General features: G+C 41.0%; 1 protein-coding gene across 1 annotated transcript in view; it reads left to right on the top strand.

Moving 5' to 3' along the window:
- The window catches only part of ABCB11 (ATP binding cassette subfamily B member 11), a 55,003-nt gene extending 37,472 nt beyond the window's left edge, over positions 1-17,531 (top strand). Inside the window, exons 13-19 of the mRNA XM_038422443.2 lie at positions 6,051-6,254; positions 9,845-10,086; positions 10,200-10,356; positions 11,119-11,316; positions 13,490-13,696; positions 14,223-14,369; positions 16,035-17,531. Of these exons, the coding sequence (XP_038278371.2) occupies positions 6,051-6,254; positions 9,845-10,086; positions 10,200-10,356; positions 11,119-11,316; positions 13,490-13,696; positions 14,223-14,369; positions 16,035-16,235 (1,356 nt within the window). The 3' untranslated portion in view covers positions 16,236-17,531. The remainder of the gene's footprint in view (positions 1-6,050; positions 6,255-9,844; positions 10,087-10,199; positions 10,357-11,118; positions 11,317-13,489; positions 13,697-14,222; positions 14,370-16,034) is intronic.
- The last annotated feature ends 1,121 nt before the right edge of the window (positions 17,532-18,652 follow it).

Below are 18,652 nucleotides of genomic sequence, written 5' to 3'. Positions count from 1 at the left end.
TGGTGGCAGCGTTTCTTAAACCCAAGGTACAAGGGAGAATTTGTGTCTGGGGAGTTTTTAACCTAAGCTGGTAGAAATAGCTTAGGAGGGTCTTTCATGGGGTCCCCATGTCTGCACCCTAGAGTTCAGAGTGGGGAGGGAACCCTGACAATCATGATTAATAAAGGACATAAATCCACACCGTGTAGAGATCAAGCACAGGAGTTTATTACGTACAGTGATGACGGAGTGTCCCCTTGCTTTTTAGGCTCAGAGACACTGTCAATCAATTGATTACAAAGGAATATATGGATTTTTCATGGGCGGGGAAAAGTGATGGGGTAGGCAGTCCCACACCCCCAGATAGGTTTAGCTGCAAGACATGATAGCACAGTAGCCAATGTTTAAAGTTACGTAATGTTCTGCTCATGGTCTCAAGTTGACAAATTAACATTTAATTAGTACTTTAATAAAATGTATTCGTATAAAATATATATGTGAATTCTGTTTTGGGGTTCATAGGAATGAGTAGCTTCTTTGATTGTCCAACAGATACATATCTAAGGGTAAAAGCAAAGAAACAGTGAAAGTATATGGCAAATAAAGATTGTCTTTCAAGTGTTTGTTTGTGTTTAAGGCAGGCATTGGTTCCTGGGAAGGGAGGTGGAGGACACCATATCTTATACTGACACGCTTGTACCTTTTATAAACTCAAGGTTGGATGTGTGGGAAGAACATCTCCATACAGAAGAAACTAACACAACAGAAACAGGGCTTCTTTGTTTTATTTGCAACTTTGAATAAGACACAATTATTGCCCCCAACATCTGGTGTTTTGCTGACCAGGCATATCTTAACCAAAAAATAACTTTGCTTTTGCTATTTTGCTTTCTCTTAGCTAATTACTATTTGCTAGGCCTCTGACCGCTTGACTAAACTCTGGACTTTGGGCCTGTACACAAATCCATATACCAGATTATTACATCAGCAATAGATTTTAAACCCTTCAATTAATTTTTAATCACATGGTTAATTGTGATTAATTTTTTTAATCACTTGACAGCCCTATTTGTAACCCTTCTGTCCTAAAATTATCAGAGGATTGAGTTTCTTGACTCTCAGTAGCATCCCTTATTTGCTCATTGATATGAAGCCTATCTTTCAATTGGTATAGAAGTGGACAATCCAGATACAGTATTTTTACACATTTCATTTCTGCCATATGCCAATGTAACGAATTTAAAACCATAGATTTAGGCATAAATTGTACATTATTATCTAAAGTCCTGGATATTGAAAGAGGGGTGAGTCCACTCTTTGGTCCTGGTTCCACTTTTGGACATGATATAGGTTCTGTGGTTGTTGCAGTGGTAGTTGCTGCAAGCGGGTCTACTACCCTTAGGGTCATTCTTTTCGTTTCTGGTTCTGTGGGTCTTTTTTCCTTGGAGAAAATGTTAATACTTATTTTATAAAACCCTTGGTCTTCCTTTGTTACGGTCTTAACTAGCAGGGAACCATTTTCGGTTCACCTAATTTCTGCTTACACTGTTCATCGCATTTTTGTAGTATGCTGTCATTTTTATTGCTGCTATACTGACGCCATGCTAAAAACAATACAAAATCCATTGTCCCCTATAAAATATAACAGAACATTTTGAATTTTTGTGATATTATATATTACTAGTAATGACACATTGTTTCTTATTGTCCCTCCCCCATTATAGATTTATAGACTTGAGATACGAACCTCCTTTGCCCACCGTGGGAAGCAGATCCATAGGAGCAGTGCCAGTATCATATTACTTCCATGGCTTCTCCTCCTGCTGGGGAGAGGGTTGTCCTTTAAACTGTTTAAGTTGATTAACATAATACATTTTCAATATCACATTTATTTTAGTAACCCAAATTTCTTTGCAGTGGCTCTGCATAGTCTCACTTATGGGCACTATGCAACCCTGTAGTAGAACTTTCTTCTAGCAGTGTCAGCTAGAGTTCTTTTGCATCCCCCACACAGATATTCTGAGGGCAAGGTTATTTAGAGAGCTGATCACCCTCACCCCCTCATTTCCTTCAAACCATGTGTCTCTTCAGAGTCAGAGCTTCTTTCTTGTTAAGCTAGTTAGTATTAGCTCATTAGTATAATTAGTTCATAAGTGTTTTTCCCAGTTCTGATTTATGGAGCAACCAAGAAGCTGAAGAGATGAGATTCAAGAAGCGTGCTTCTTGCCCAGCTGTCTTCCCAGCATCTGGTGACTGCATGCAGTGCCTCAAGCATCTGGGAGAAGGACACTTGCCTTCTTGATATTTGGTGTGTTGAACCTATACTCCCAGAGCCCGCAAGGATAGGAAGATGCCCTTGCAGCTCCTTCTAAAGGAAGCTCTTGAGACTAGATTCTCTGTCAATCAGGTGTTGGACCTTAGGTCTAAGAGGCCAGTCTCAGCCCCTCTGACTGCCAATGGCTCGAAGCAACTGAAAGTTCCAAGAAGCCACAAACCTTGTTGGGGCTGGATCTGGTTCCTCCAGCTTCCTCAGTCAAATCCCTGAGGCTACATATATTCAAACTGAGGGCTATGTGTTAGGGTGTGACCACCCCGGTTTCAGAAGAGAGGTTAAAAGACAGTTCACTGGTGCCAGAGCTTGTGCCTTGCAACTAGCTGGCCCCAACAGAACCCTGTGGTTCCAACTTCCATTTCCAGATCCAGGAAGATAGAATTGATCAGCACGTCAGAACTGGGGCCATCAGCATCTTCAGTTCCAGCTGTTGCAGCACTAAAGAAAACAGAACACCGGGACAGAGCAGCCACTGTCAGCAGTGCCAGTTCCCATGGATCAGAACTATTGGGTCTTACAAGGCTGCTACAGTTCCAAATTGGCTCTAGGTCCAGCTCCAGAGAAGAGAGATGGATTTGTGTATAATGTTGGATCCAGTGTTGTCCAAACTGACAGAACCATTGTCCGTTCCTCTGTTGATTCCGATCAAACCCTTGGTTCCAGAGAGCTCTGTCACAGTGTCATCACAAATTCACTTTTCAACTCGGTTCATGTATCTGTTCCAAGTGTGTCACACAAGGTTTCTAAAAGGAGGCATGTTTCCCTGATCCCAAGGTCTTCCTCATCTCATGTTTGGAAGAAAAGACAGGAAGGTGTTTCTGATATTAAAGATAATAAGACAGGAATGTCTTGTCCCTGGAACCCCCTACAGGTCTCCACAGACAGATGGGTCTCTATACCTCCCTCTGGATCTGTTGTTATCCTCCGTGCACTCTATCTAAGATCTAGATCTGGATCCTTATCATAAGAAAGAGGAAAATGCAGAGACCTGTGGTTCACTTCACACCATCCTATGGGATCTGCCTCCTGTAGGCATGTTACCAAACCCCAGTTGCTGGGAAAACTGACAGTTCTGGGGTCTGTGGTTGTATTAAGGGCCACCTCAGAAATTTTTCAGTTATCCTCCACGTGGATGGAGAGGTTATATTTCATCTACAAAGAATCTGGTAGTCCAGAGATCTTTGGGACCCGACTCCTTTGGATCTGTTGGCACTGCAGATGATATCTGAAATCCTGTCCAAGGAAGAAGATGATGTGATAGCTCCTTTCTTTGAGCAGGAGCAAATGGAACTAGACTTTTAACCTGATATATCACTGGATAAGGACTCTATATGCAGTTCCGCAGTTTGGTGGCTTGCACAGTGTCCACCTTAAATCTACCTGCAGTACCTATCAAGAGACTGGTGTTTGATATCCTTGGTGCTACTTCTAAGAGTTAAATATCCCTATGCATTTGGGATGGTTAGCTACAGCCAGCTAAATCTGTGTGGTCTGCTCCTTCCCCTTGTCAACCTGTTTCCATTTAGGCTGACAAATTGTATCAGATACCCTGTAAGGGGTTCTCCTACTTCCATACTCAACCCATGCCTTATTCACTGGTATTTGCTGCTGCAAGTAACAGGGAAAGTCTGGACAACCACACTCAGCTGACAAGGAAAGGTGAAAGAGTGATTCATTGGGGAGAAAGGTCTTTTCTTCATTGTCCCATGGCAAAGTTAAAGTAATTGATTTTAATTTTACAATATTTATTTGAAAGCTTTACCTTTAGCATTTTGGCAATTTGTTTATGTCCATTCTCATCTCCTAAGGTGAATTTGATTTGAAACATTTTTAAGGCAAGTCCTGTAAAATTTTTCCCCCTGTCTGCATGTGATTTATTACTTCTCATGACACTGAATTATCACAAATTAAATACTATGGTTTTCACAGTGCTGGCTGCCAGACATCAGAGTTTACAAGTCCATGGTAAAGGATTTATTTCTCTTCCCTCCACCATTTACACATCTTGTTTTGCAAAGTTAACTTTTCTTTTAAAACAAAGGAAGGAGTGCAGGGGTGGGGGGAGGGAAGACAAGAGAAAACTTAAGCTCAAATTCCCCACACACAAAACAGAAAACAGTGTAGTTACTGAATTTACAGAACACCGGACCTGCTCAGGAGATTGCTCAGATGCTTTGCTAGGCAATAGTGTGGCAGGTTTTCTAAATTCTCCCTTAAAAATAAACAAACAAAAAATCCACTTGTCAAATTGCTGCTTAATGTGTGTCTACTCCGTCTCTGCTTCCTGCTAGCCCTCAAGAATTTCCCCCTCTTTACAACTTCATTTTCTAACAGAAATAAGCCACACTTGCCTCTCCACTGCTTCTGAGTCTGGAGAGAAATGAGGGCTATGAAGAAGGGAAGTCTTCTGATTGGACAATTTCCTCATCAGTTTAGGGAGTGATATATAAACACATAAAAATACATAAATAGAAATGTCTCATCTAATGTATCCATGTGAGGTAAATCAGAATGAAGTAGGGGGGAAACAACCTTAGGTACATGCAAGTATAAGGCCAATCATCAGGTTCAGAGCTGAATGTATATCCCAACTTCCCTGGATTTCTATGGAGCTAACTGTTCTAGTTCAGGACCACCTCTAAGTATCTGACATAACACCTGCAGCCACTTTGTGCTACATATGTGGTATGTTATTGCCAGAGGATCCATGTAGGAACAGATCCTGTGACCTGTCTCACTCCCCACTGACCAATGCAGTGCCCACAAAGGGACCCTTTTCATGATGCGCAGGGGGGATAGAGACTCCCAAAACAGTCACTAGTCCCAGTCCCCTCCCCGCCAGTTCTAATAGAGAGGTAAAGTAGTGAGTGAACTGGGTGCTGGCACTCCACACTGGGTGATGAATTTCACACCTAACGATTTAAGAGCACAAATTATTTTTTAAATATACAATTTAGTTCCCATTAAGTGAAGTTAAAGGTTTGTTGCTGCTGAGACAGACCAATTGTCAGAAAGAAAAATGTAAAATTGTCAGAAAGAAAAATGTTCCCATAGTGCATGAGGCAAAGATAAAATTACCAACAAAGATTATTTAAAAGGTATTTTTAAACTTTATCTGAAATAGGGAAACAGGGATAAACTGCAATTGTGTTTCATCCCTTTTTGAATCTTTGCCAGCTAGTGCCTCATTGAATTCCTGGTTGATTATTTTAGCGCTGCTGGAATTTTGCTGTGCTGGAATTTCTAGCTATGTGTTAGGGTTCATAGAGCTTATTATGGGCACCTCTTTATTATTCAAAGATAAATAAATACATAAAACACATAAATATTTGGGCCAGATTTCGTGTACTGAGACACATGAACAACTTCCGTGGAAGTCAAAGGGAGTCATCTAAATCGTAAAAATTCACCCCTAATTACATCTTTACATTTACTAGCATTCTTAGGGACTGTTTTTCTTTACTAGTCCTGGGGAAGGTCTGTGGGTCAGAAGAACATTTAGAGATTGAGCCTCCAGTCTTTGTTTTGACAAAAATTCTCATTTGACTTCAATGGGAAACAGGACCGCTAGGCTGACCTATGGAGTCAATCTAAACAGACTAATCCATGCCATGTTATTTTAATATCTAGAATGTCCTAAGTTTGATGGGAAGGTATTTGATTGTCTTTTGAAGCATTTATGATGATTGATGTTACTGTGGAGATACAATTCAGTAATCTACTTTTGTTTTATTTTAAGGCTACTGGATCTCAAATAGGAATGATTGTCAGTTCCGTAACCAACATTGGAGTGGCCATTATCATTGCTTTCTACTTCAGCTGGAAACTAAGTCTAGTTATAATGTGCTTCCTGCCCTTTTTAGCCTTATCTGGAGCTGTGCAGGCTAAAATGTTGACAGGATTTGCCTCACAGGACAAGCAAGCTATGGAAATTACTGGGCAGGTAATGTTTTCTGAAAACTAATTTTTGATTAGCAGGCATTTGGGGCAGGGGTGTGTGTCAGTCATAGCTCAGGCAGTTGAAATTATCAATGATTCAGATGCTATAGAAGTGGCAGAGAAATACAAGGGGCAGTATTTCTGCTCATCAGGCCACTGACATTTCATGGAGACTTTCCCAGCTCTAAAAGTACTTACTACTTGGAATGTGACTTCCTCCTCAAAAAGGCTATGACCTCAGACAGTAAGATGTGAGTGTTTAATTCCAGTCTCTTTTATTGCTTATTGTTTTTAAAATGCATATCTGAAGGCACCCTCTGATGCTCTTTGTAGCCCATCAGCAGGAAACCATGGTCATGTGCATTAAGAAATCATTGCATTCTAGATTTCAGCACTAATCCAAAAAACAGTATCTGCTGATTTTAAAGGCAGCTGGGTTGTTTTTATAGTGAGCTGTATTCTGCAACTGGATGGGCTAGATTTTAGAGCCCACTGTTTCCACATCAGTTGGATTTTCTAAGCTAGAACATCGCATAGTAAAGTCTTTCCTTTATAAGAGTAATGTAAACTTTTTCGGTTTGACTTTTTGTACCATGCAGCTGTCTTCCTCTGCTGTCTCATTTTGATACCAAACAAAGCATACATTGCAACTGCAGTATGTGTTCTCCAAAATGTGTGATGGAAATAGATAAAAGTCAAGTTTGTTAAGCAAGCTATCACAGGAGTGAGAGCCTTCATAGGGAGGAATAAGTTGTGTGTGCAGTGTTCCCTGACTATCTGCCTTCTCTCAGGTGCTCCCACTCCCATTCTCTTCCTATTTCCCAGTTAGCAAACCTCCACGGTTTTTTGGCAATGAACATCTAGGGGCTGCTCCACATGCGGTTCTTAGTAGGGGTCTCTGTGGAGAGGTTGTAGGCACTCAATCAGATCAGTAGTTACTCAGAGTGTCTCAGCCAAAGCCACTAGCTGCATTTGCTGGAAGACCTCTAGTGCATGTAGCAGCAGTTGTAGTGGGGAAGAGACAGGGAATGGCAGCTGTGCTTTCTCCCCATCCCTAGACAGAAATGGAGGTGAACAGGGCAGCTACTCATAGGGTTCCTTGTCTTAAAATCTGGTTTCAGAGTAGTAGCTGTGTTAGTCTGTATTCGCAAAAAAGAAAAGAAGTACTTGTGGCACCTTAGAGACTAACAAATTTATTTGAGCATAAGCTTTCATGAGCTACAGCTCACTTCATTGGATGCAAATATGCTCAAATAAATTTGTTAGTCTCTAAGGTGCCACAAGTACTCCTTTTCTTTTTTGTCTTAAAATCTGTCACTGATGCTGCCAGCCACATGTTGCCAATAGCCAGAACTGGATCCATTTTAAAACGTACTTGGTATAACAGTGCAAATACTGATCTGCATCAAGAAAATGGCAACAGTTGGAGGTCATGGTATTAGAAACACTCCTCATTTAGTAATTGTGCAGACTTCCTTTTTCCCCCTTATGCAGAGAAAAAAAGAGATTATGGAATGATTTTTTCACAGATGTAGGCTTGCTGGCAGAGTTATACAGCACAATTCTTCCTTCTCTGGGACTGAGGCCAAACAATTTGTCAGACAAACAGGGATATGCGGTCTAAATAAATTAAACTGTAGAAATTAATCAGAGCTACAAATTTAGATTATCCTTATATGTTAACAGAATTCTAGGAAAACTAAAAAAAAAAAAATCACATGCCTGTGTACAACATGAATTAAGATAATTAACATCTCATGACGTTGATAACACTAGTTCAAACAAAGACACCCAAAATCTAGGAAGAGTTAATGCTGACTATTCTCTCATCCACAATGGATAAATTATTTACAGCAAATGATCAATCAAAATACCTTCTTGAAACTGATGTAGAGATAGGCACTTGACAAATGGCCTGTGCATCAGCCATTACTCAGTGGAATGACCCAGAGGCTAGGAAGAAAAGGGCATTCAATGCTTCAATGACTGATTATGTCTAGTGATATTTTCAAATTTATTCAGCAGCCTACTGTCCAAATACAAGAGGGTTTGTTTAAGTCTTTTCTACAATTGCTTCTCTGCCATTTTAAAATATAGAAAAACATAGACTGAACACTCAAGCTCTCAAGGCCTATTTATTCACTCCTTCAAGGTACATGCTAATGCTCCAGGACTAATTCTACACACTGGCCTGGAAAAAATGTAATGGAAAATTGACCTAAATCATTTTTAAGTATTCATATTCAGGTCACCTCCTCTATGCTGCATGCAGAAAGGTTTCATAGGCAATGAAACAAAATTTAGTAGGAATATCTATAGACAAGAGAAGGCAAAACAGACTGAGCCATTACAAATGGCAAGGCAAACAGCAAGTACATTTAAACATGACAAACCTGTGAATTAAAACACACAGGACAAATGGGATGAAGCAATAAGCTGGTATAGCATAAACTCTGTATGCTGATTTTACTGATGAAAATATAGCTCCACTGTGGGTTGAGACAAACTTTACAAACAACAAAACTAGATCCTAATCCTGACACTTAACAGGCAACTCAAAAAAGTTTCCAAAGCAGAGAAAAAGACAATGGGGAATGGATACCAGCTTCCTACACTGCATTATACTATTATACAATAGATTGTACACGCAGTCAGACAAGGGATTACTCCATATCTACCCTCTGGCTGAAATCCTGGTTCCACCGAAGTTGATGGGAGTTTTCCCATTGGCTTCAGTGCAGCCAGGATTTTACCCTCATCTGTATGTTCCAACTAGCCACTTTTCTTGAACATGAACTGGCAAGGTATCAATGGAAAAGATTAAGTAGTAAATTCAGCTGCCTTTAATTTATTAAAGGTTAAGACTCTGAAGAAAGAGAACTGGAGACTATCATCACCCTTTCCTCCAAGACCACTGGTGTAAGAAAAACACAGAAACAAAACAATTGAAATAAAAACATTCTTAAAAATGTGCAAACAAGAAAATAACCATTTTTCATCTATGATTAACACCAACATTCCCACAGGGCCATATATTTAAAAATATTTAGCATTATGGCATATTCGGTGTTGCTCAGTTTAGCTAGAGATTGCTGCCTAAAATGCCATTGACAAGCCCATGGTCACACTTAGATACATGTTACAAATCCCTAGTCCTACATTCAGCAGGACACAGATCTCCCAGCACAACACAATATCAGCAGGGGAAGTTGAAGAAGGCCATGTTTCAGCTGATGAGGGGGTCTGCCAGAACAACCTCTTTGGAGTTGGACACATTCTATTATTAAGGAATAGTGGTGCCAGTGACATATACAAAGTGAAATTCACCCATGTGTAAGACCCCAAGCAAGGCCATCTTCAGTATGAATGTTTTGCAGTAGCTTAGTCTGAGGAGGGTTGACTTCAGAAAAAGTCCTCTTTGAGGTTTGCATCCGTTCTTATTGTATCTGAACCAATTTGTACATCATTAGTTTCTATAATTTGCCAACAATCCTATTGCCCTCTCACTGAAACGTGGGATAAAGAGAAGGTCTTTTCCCACTTTTTCGGAGTGATTCTTAAATGTTTTACCTATAACCTATTTTTTTTCTTCAGATTTCTAGTGAAGCCCTCTCTAACATTAGGACTGTAGCTGGAATAGGGAAGGAGAGAAAATTTATTGAAGCATATGAAGAACATCTGGAAATCCCATACAGAGCTGCAATCAGTAAAGCAAATGTTTATGGACTCTGTTTTGGCTTTGCCCAATGTATAGTGTTCATAGCCAATTCGGTCTCTTATCGATATGGGGGGTTTTTGGTGGAGAATGAAGGACTTCATTATAGCTATGTGTTTAGGTAAGAAGATACTTGCAGATAGCCATATACTCTGCTATAGAAATATGTTGTTTACAATAAAATTCACAAATGTACGTAACCCACAAACTAAATGCTTTCCTCCTTGACTGCAGAGTGATCTCAGCTATTGTGACCAGTGGAACTGCTTTGGGAAGAGCTTCTTCTTATACTCCAAACTATGCTAAAGCAAAAATATCTGCTGCACGTTTTTTTCAACTGGTGGATCGGGTTCCCCAAATTGATGTTTATAGTGATGGAGGGGAAAAATGGGTAAGAGTAGAGATGAGCAATGCAGGAAATGTCATTATTCAGCCCAGTGATATAGGTATTGAAACCCCAGTAATTATGGACTATTCCATATATACCTCTGTTTGTGAGCAAAGTAAGGTGACATCAGAATACTTGCTAGATATCCTTGCCTTTTGGGAAGTACTGAGCTATGTACTATAATGTAAGCATGAGAAAGCAGTCAAATTATTCCCAGTCTACCAGAAATTTCACCCGGAGGATCAATAAATGGAGAATACATTTTAATAACTGATCTGAGAGTTGGGAGCCGGATGGATTCACTGGATAATGAGATTTTCTTCTGCCTCTACAACAGTGATTTAAATCCAGATGGGTTCAGTCGCTAACCATGTTTATAGTCTTCTGGTTCTTGTATGAGCACATCACAGAAACACCATCAGATTTGGCATTAATTAGCACCTCTGTGGGCAATCATAACTTCTGAATGGAGCTGGAGAATTAACTACCTTGTCAGCTCAAAAGTTGGTCCCCTTCTATGTTTAGGCTATTTGCAGTGCAGTGTGGGGAAGTTTGCATTGATAAAATGAATACAGCAGCATAGCTCTGGCCTGTCACAGGACAGTCAAGCCAGTCAGTCTTCATGTTCCTCAGTCTCCAGGGTTATTTCACAAGCATTTAAGTCACTCACAAAAACTAATATTGGAAACAAGAATCATATTTAATGTGAGGAGTTTTGTCAATCTTTAGAATTCAGTTCTCAGCACTTTCTCACTTTTTCACCAGGACAATTTCAAGGGAAGCATTGAATTTATCAACTGCAGGTTCACGTATCCTTCTCGGCCTAACATCCAAGTTTTGAACGGCCTCTCAGTGTCTGTTAAACCTGCGCAGACACTTGCATTTGTTGGAAGTAGTGGATGTGGCAAAAGTACTAGCGTCCAGCTTCTGGAGCGCTTTTATGACCCTGAGAAAGGATGTGTGGTAAGCAGCTTTTCTACTTGGATAGTTTTACTGCTTGCCAGCTGCAGAAATCTTCAGACTCGAAAGTTCTTCTCCAATGTTACACAGGAGATTTTACCAAAGAGTAACATTTGCACAGCTGAGGATCACTTCAGTGGCTTTTCACACCATCCACAATAGGGTGTAGCTCTCTTGATCTTTCCTCAAATTTACAGTCTAAAGTTCTCCAATGATGTAACCTAAGTTGGTGAACCTTGGCTGGTTCTCTCTGCTGATGCTCAGTAACAGTCACAGAGAGCCCCTAGAAGGAGGTGATACATCTCTATGCAGAAATCCAGGCACACAGATGGGATTGGTGTCAGGGAGAGCAGCACCTTCCCTTTTTGACACCCTCCTGCCCCTCAGAATCCACATAGCCAGGGCCAGCTCTAGGCACCAGCAAAACAAGCAGATGCTTGGGGCGGCACATTTCTAGGAGCGGCATTCTGGCGCCGGCCATGCCGTCCATAGAAATGTGCCCCCGCTGCCCCAGCTCGCCTCTGCTCCGCCTCTGCCTGCTCCCCTGAGCATGCTGCCACCGCTTTACTTCTCCCCACTCCCTCCCAGGCTTGCTGCGCGTGAAACAGCTGTTTTGCGTGGCAAGCCTGGGAGGGAGGGAGGAGAAGCCAAGTGGTGGCACACTTGGGGCAGGTGGCAGTGGTGGAGCAGAGGTGAACTGGGGTGGGGAGCGGTTCCTCTACCCCCCTGTTACTTCCTGCACTCCCCTCGACCCTCGCTCACCTCCTCTCTGCCTGCTCCCCTGAACATGCTGCCTCTGCCTCGCCTGAGAGGGAGGGGGGAGAAGCGGAGTGGCGGCGTGTTCAGGGAAGCAGGCGGAGGGGAGGTGAGCTAAGGCCAGGGAGGAGCCGCAGGAAGCAATGGGGGGTGGGAAATACGGCATGCCCGGGGGAGGAGGTGGGGCCGCGGATTTGGGGAAGGGTTGGAAGGGGCGGAGTTGGGGCAGAGCTGGGGGTGGGGGAGGGCACTAAAAAAAAGCGGGGCGGCCAAACATTTTTTTGCTTGGGGTGGCAAAAATCCTAGAGCCCGCCCTGAGCATAGGCCAAGTGTAGAGACATCTGAGAGGGCTAGGGAGGGAAAGTGAGACTTTCTCTTCAAGAAGATCCTCCTGGAATGAGCTGGACCTCGGTTTTTGCTCAGTCTTCTTGTAGGCAAAATCCTCATTGAAATCAGCAGGAGCTTTGCCTGAGTAAGAACTGAGCAATTAAGGTCCATGTATCATACTATCAGTTGTGAAATCTGCTTACAATGCACATGGCCGTGAGTAAAGACTTTAGCATTTGGCCTACTGTAGTTCTGTAGTCACAATGGGCATACAAATATTTTGTGCCTGTTGCTTGCCACTCAGAGAATGTGGACTATACTGTTACTGCCTTGGACTTGTATAAATCCATAGATTTCAAGGCCAGAAGGGACCCTTGCAATCATTTAGTCTGATCTCCTGTATAACACAGGTCATAGAATTTCACCCAGTAATTCCTGTATCAAGCCCATAACTTCCGTCTGAGTAAGAGAACCTCTCTTAAAATGAATTCTGATTTAAAAATTGTGAGTGCCTAAGAATCCACCACATCCCTAAGTAAATTGTTCCATGGTTAATTCCCCACACTGCTAAAAATGTGCATCTATGTCTAGTCTGAATTCATCTAGCTTCAACTTCTAGCTATTGGGTCTATGATGCCTTTGTCTGCTAGATTAAAGAGCGTGCTGCTATCAGAAATCTTCTCCCCTTGTAGGTACAATTTAGCTTGTTTTTCTTTTCCATTTGAAAAAAAAATAATTGGAGTAATCAAAGAGTTCTTGGTTGCGCAAAACACTCAAGGATGTGCTTAACTTTCAGTGTGTAAACAGTCCAGTTGACTTCAGCAGGTTTATTCACATGCCTAATGTTAAGCATAGGTTTAAGTACTTTGCTGGATCAGAGACACACCCAATATATATTGATTTGCTAAAAATAAATCTAAACAGTATTCTTATTCTATCTACTTACAGTAGTGTGATGTTGTGAAGACTTTATTTTACAAAGCTGTATTATTTAAAGCCTTGTTGTGACTATTTTGTTTCAGCAAAAGCTATTCATTCTTTGTATGTTGCAAGTCTGACATGATATATCATATTTTGTCTTTTTTACTGGTAGTTAATAGATGGCCGTGATACCAAGAAAGTAAATATACAGTTTCTTAGATCTAAAATTGGAATAGTGTCTCAGGAGCCTGTGTTATTTGACTGTAGTATTGCTGATAATATTAAATATGGTGATAACAGCAAAGAGATCACTATGAAAGAAGTTATAGAAGCAGCAAAGAAGGCCCAGCTGGATGACTTTGTCATGTCCCTTCCACATGTAAGTATATTTGCAAGGACAGTAAAAAACTAAAAACCAAAACTAAACAAAAGCTATGATGGGGCCTAAATAGCGGGACTACAAAAGACAGCTGAGAAAGGCAAGGTATTCCTTGGAATGAGATTTCTCACCAAAGCAAACTAGACCTTTTCATGTGCCAACACTTATCTTTTTATTTTCACAGATCTGGGGGGAGAGGAATGGCATAATGTTGTTTTTGTCATGATTTATTTTACGGGGATTTGGGGTTTGATTTTTCCCCCCTGCTGTTGGGCAAATACTTTAAAAATTTAATAACCATAAGAAAGCAATATTTTCAAAATTTCAAAGTCTGATAGGAGACAGAAAGGAAAGGTTCCAGTGTAACCAAACAGAAAGGAGAGGAAGCAAACAGCGTAAGCAAACAGAAAGGAGACTTATGGCCCACTCCCCACAGGGCACCACAATATTCTCCCAGTTTATCCATTATTGTAATTGCAGACATGTGCATTTAGGAATAAAATTTCCCCTATTGTATATTTTTCAGAAATATGAAACTAAAGTTGGGGCTCAGGGATCCCAGCTCTCTCGTGGGCAAAAGCAACGCATTGCTATAGCTCGGGCCATCATACGAGATCCTAAAATTTTATTACTGGATGAAGCAACATCTGCCTTAGACACGGAAAGTGAAAAGGTAAATGTGCAATAAAAGAGAATGAGGGAGGTTCAGTATAATTATCTAGGTATGTTGTCATAAAAGAAATATCCATAATAATAAAATGTAATTTTAATTTGTTTCTGTCTGATACAGAAACCTTAGAAAAGTACTAGATAAAGAGATACCCTCTTATCGCAGAGAGTATTTTTTCTTTGAGTAAATTCAGTCCTAAAACACTATTTATAACATTCTAATATGTAAAAATACAAAATCAACCAGCTATAGCTGCTCTTAGACTTAGACCTTACAGAAGTTACCTTAGTTCATACTAGATCCATTTTCAAAGCATTCAATAACCAAGTTTCACATGCACAGTATATATTAAAACAAAGGTACAGTAACTCCTCACTTAACTTCGTCTCAGTTAATGCTATTTTGTTGTTACGTCGCTTAGGCCCCTATCAGTGCCCCTCCACCTCCCCCAGTGCCTCCCGCATGCCAGTGGCCTTGCAGATCAGCAACTCCCCCTCCTTCCCTGCGCCTCCCACCTGCAGCAATCAGCTGTTTCACGCCATTCAGGAGGCTCGAGGAGGGGGAAGGAGTGAGGATGCGGCATGCAGCATCCCCCCACCCCCCCGAACGCCCCAAACAGCTGATTGCTGCAGGCGGGAGACACGGAGAGGGAAGGGGGAGGCTGCGCACCACACCCTTCCTCTCCCCCCCCCAGCCTCCTGAACGCCACAAAACGGCTGATTGCTGCAGGTGAGAGGCGCGGGGATGAAGGGCGAGGCTTCAGCCTCCCGCCCGCAGCAATCAGCTGTTTCACGGCATTGAGGAGGCTAGGGGGAAGGAGGGAAGACGTGGACGCTTGTGGGGAGAGGATGGATCAGGGGCAGGAAGAGGCAAGGTGGGGTGGAGCGGGGGCTGGCTTGGGGCAGAGCTGGGGGTTGAGCACCCCCCAGCACTTTGGAAAGAACATCAAGACGATCCACCCTCTTTCACCCTCTGACTCCACCACCTCAACCAAACTTCACAGTCTTCATTGCTGAGTACAGTATTAAATTTTGTTTAAAATTGTTTAAAACTTATACCTGTATTACATTGTTTGTTTAAAACGTATACTGTATATGTATATAATGTCTTTTGTCTTGCAAAAAAATTTTTCCTGGAACCTAACCACACCTATTTACATTAATTCTTATGGGGAAATTGGATTCACTTAACATCGTTTCTCTTAAAGTTGCATTTTTCAAGAACATAACTACAATGTTAAGTGAGGAGTTACTGTATGCATAAAGGGCCTGAGCATGCAGTAGTTTCCTTAACTTCAATTAAAGACTACAGCACTGGGACTAAGAACTCAGACAAGGATTTGCATGGCTTTCTTGCACCTTGTGATGAAAGTAGCACTGGCAGTTTTAAACCACATCAGCACGAAAATTACATTCAGGATGAAATGGAAGGACTCATATAATTTCTAGAGTTATGCATATTTGCTAATTCTTCCTATATACTAGCGCTTTAATTCATGGGTCAGCCAAGCATATCAATAACTTCACCTTTGATTCAAATGTCCAACAGTAAATTTTGGAACTGCTGAGCCATTGAATTATTGGTATAGAATAATCAGGGATTTTCCAGATCTTGACCTCCATTTCAGCTGGCACATTTTCATTCTGATACTTTGTCTATTGTCTGTAGACTGTGCAAGATGCATTGGATAAAGCCAGAGAGGGACGGACCTGCATTGTCATAGCACATCGGTTGTCTACAATTCAACACTCTGATATCATAGCTGTCATGTCTCAAGGAATTATTGTTGAAAAGGGCACTCATGATGAACTGATGGCCAGGGAAGGAGCTTATTACAAACTTGTCACCACTGGAGCGCCAATTAGTTGATTTACCACAGGCTCTGCGTAAACGTGGAAGATGATACTTTTCTAAATGAGAATGCTACAGTTGGTTTGGCAATGTTGGTACCCCTTTGAGTTATTACCTGGTACAAAACGCTTTGTCATATGACAAGTGACATGGGACATTATGGAGCCTAAAATGTATCTTGCCTTTTGGATTAAGCAAGCTCTGTAGCTTACATGGTGATTACAGAGTAGCCTGGTTTGTTCAGGAGGTAGCCTAGCCCATTGTGCAAGGGAAAGAAGGAAATTTCCTGGTAAGAAAGCTCTTTATTTGGGAGTTGTGGAGCTATGCGGGGGTGGGGAGCTCTTGTAAAATGGCTTTGTAGTCTGGCTGCACAGTGCCTTACTTGCTTGACTAAATGTTAGTCAAGGAAGAATCCTCCCTGAATATTAGCATGTCAGATTGCTTCTTTTGCCAAGTTATAGGGCTAAAACACAAACCAAGTACGATACTATATTTTATTTTAGTGACGGGATCAAATATTTCCTATCTTGAAGGTTTTATAGACAGAATTAAAATAGATACTCTCAATGTGGTTATAGAAATCTTTTTTGCCCCATTCTTTGTCTCTCTTGTCTATTTAGATTGTGAGCTCTTTCAGGCAAGGACTGTCTTTTACTGTGTGTTTGTATAGTGCCTAGCACCATGGGGCCCTGACTTACAGTGGAGGATCTAGATGCTACTTGTGAAATAAATAAAAAATAATAACGAGGTCAGCTTCACTCCACTATGATAACGAAAGAGATTGAGAAGAGGAACAGAAGCTGGTAAAGATTAATTCTTAGTTATCCACTTTATTAAATGGCCTCAGCTAACTGATTTGAATATGAATAAATACTCAGTTAAATCAAGTAACACAATAATTATTTTTCACTGTTATTTAAGCTCTTTCTTACCTTGAAACTGTGCTAGATAAATAGAGAATATCCCATTTTCATCACTGGTGACCATATCATGCCATTTCTTTTTAAGGAGAATGTAAAAATTCTGTAAAGCTTAAAGAATAAAAAAGATTTCCATTTCTGTTGATCAAGGAGAATGTTCACAGTTAGATTAGATTAGATTGACCTTTTTATAAAATATCATGCTTCAAGGCATAAGCCAAATACTAAGTGAAGGTTGGGAACAGCCTTCCTCTGGAGGAAGGTTAATCTATAATTTTCCATTATGAGGTTTATTACACCTTTCTCCAAAAGGTCTTTTTTGGCCTACCTAATGAAACTTTTACACTTGACTTGCAGGGTTTATGCTCCTTTCTATTTTCTGCCGTAGAATTTGACTTCCACAGGATGCCTTTTTGTCTCTAACCGACTCATTTATTCTGCTGTTTAGCTATGGTGGCTTTTTTTTTTGTAGTCCTCTTACTGTTTTCTTTTTTAGTTGAAAGAAAAGGAGTACTGGTGGCACCTTAGAGACTAACAAATTTATTAGAGCATAAGCTTTCATGAGCTACAGCTCACTTCATCGGATGCATTTGGTGGAAAAAACAGAGGAGAGATTTATATACACACACACAGAGAACATGAAACAATGGGTTTATCATACACACTGTAAGGAGAGTGATCACTTAAGATAAGCCATCACCAGCAGCAGGGGGGGGAAAAGGAGGAAAACGTTTCATGGTGACAAGCAAGGTAGGCTAATTCCAGCAGTTAACAAGAATATCAGAGGAACAGTGGGGGGTGGGGTGGGAGGGAGAAATAACATGGGGAAATAGTTTTACTTTGTGTAATGACTCATCCATTCCCAGTCTCTATTCAAGCCTAAGTTAATTGTATCCAGTTTGCAAATTAATTCCAATTCAGCAGTCTCTCATTGGAGTCTGTTTTTGAAGCTTTTTTGTTGAAGGATAGCCACTCTTAGGTCTGTGATCGAGTGACCAGAGAGATTGAAGTTTTTTTTCCAACTGGTTTTTGAATGTTATAATTCTTGACGTCTGATTTGTGTCCATTCATTCTTTTACGTAGAGACTGTCCAGTTTGGCCAATGTACATGGCAGAGGGGCATTGCTGGCACATGATGGCATATATCACATGGGTAGATGCGCAGGTGAATGAGCCTCTGATAGTGTGGCTGATGTGATTAGGCCCTACGATGGTATCCCCTGAATAGATATGTGGACAGAGTTGGCAACGGGCTTTGTTGCAAGGAGATATACATTTAGTTTGTGCCTTTACTATGTTTTTTTTAAAAATAGTTTCCATGTAGCTTGCAGACCTTTCACTCTTGTGACTGTTTCTTTTAATTTCCATTTAAATAGCTGTCTCATTTTTGTATAGTCCCCCTTTCTGAAGTTGCTCCTGTGGTGGGTTTCATTGTTACTTTCCCCACTACATAATTACATTGCGGAACCAAGCAGTTCAGCTATATTTAGGATTGCCAGGCATCTGGTTTTCGAC

This window comes from Dermochelys coriacea, chromosome 11 (genome assembly GCF_009764565.3).
Source record: "Dermochelys coriacea isolate rDerCor1 chromosome 11, rDerCor1.pri.v4, whole genome shotgun sequence".
NCBI classification, from domain to species: domain Eukaryota; kingdom Metazoa; phylum Chordata; order Testudines; family Dermochelyidae; genus Dermochelys; species Dermochelys coriacea.
This window is presented reverse-complemented; position numbering and strand designations above follow the sequence as displayed.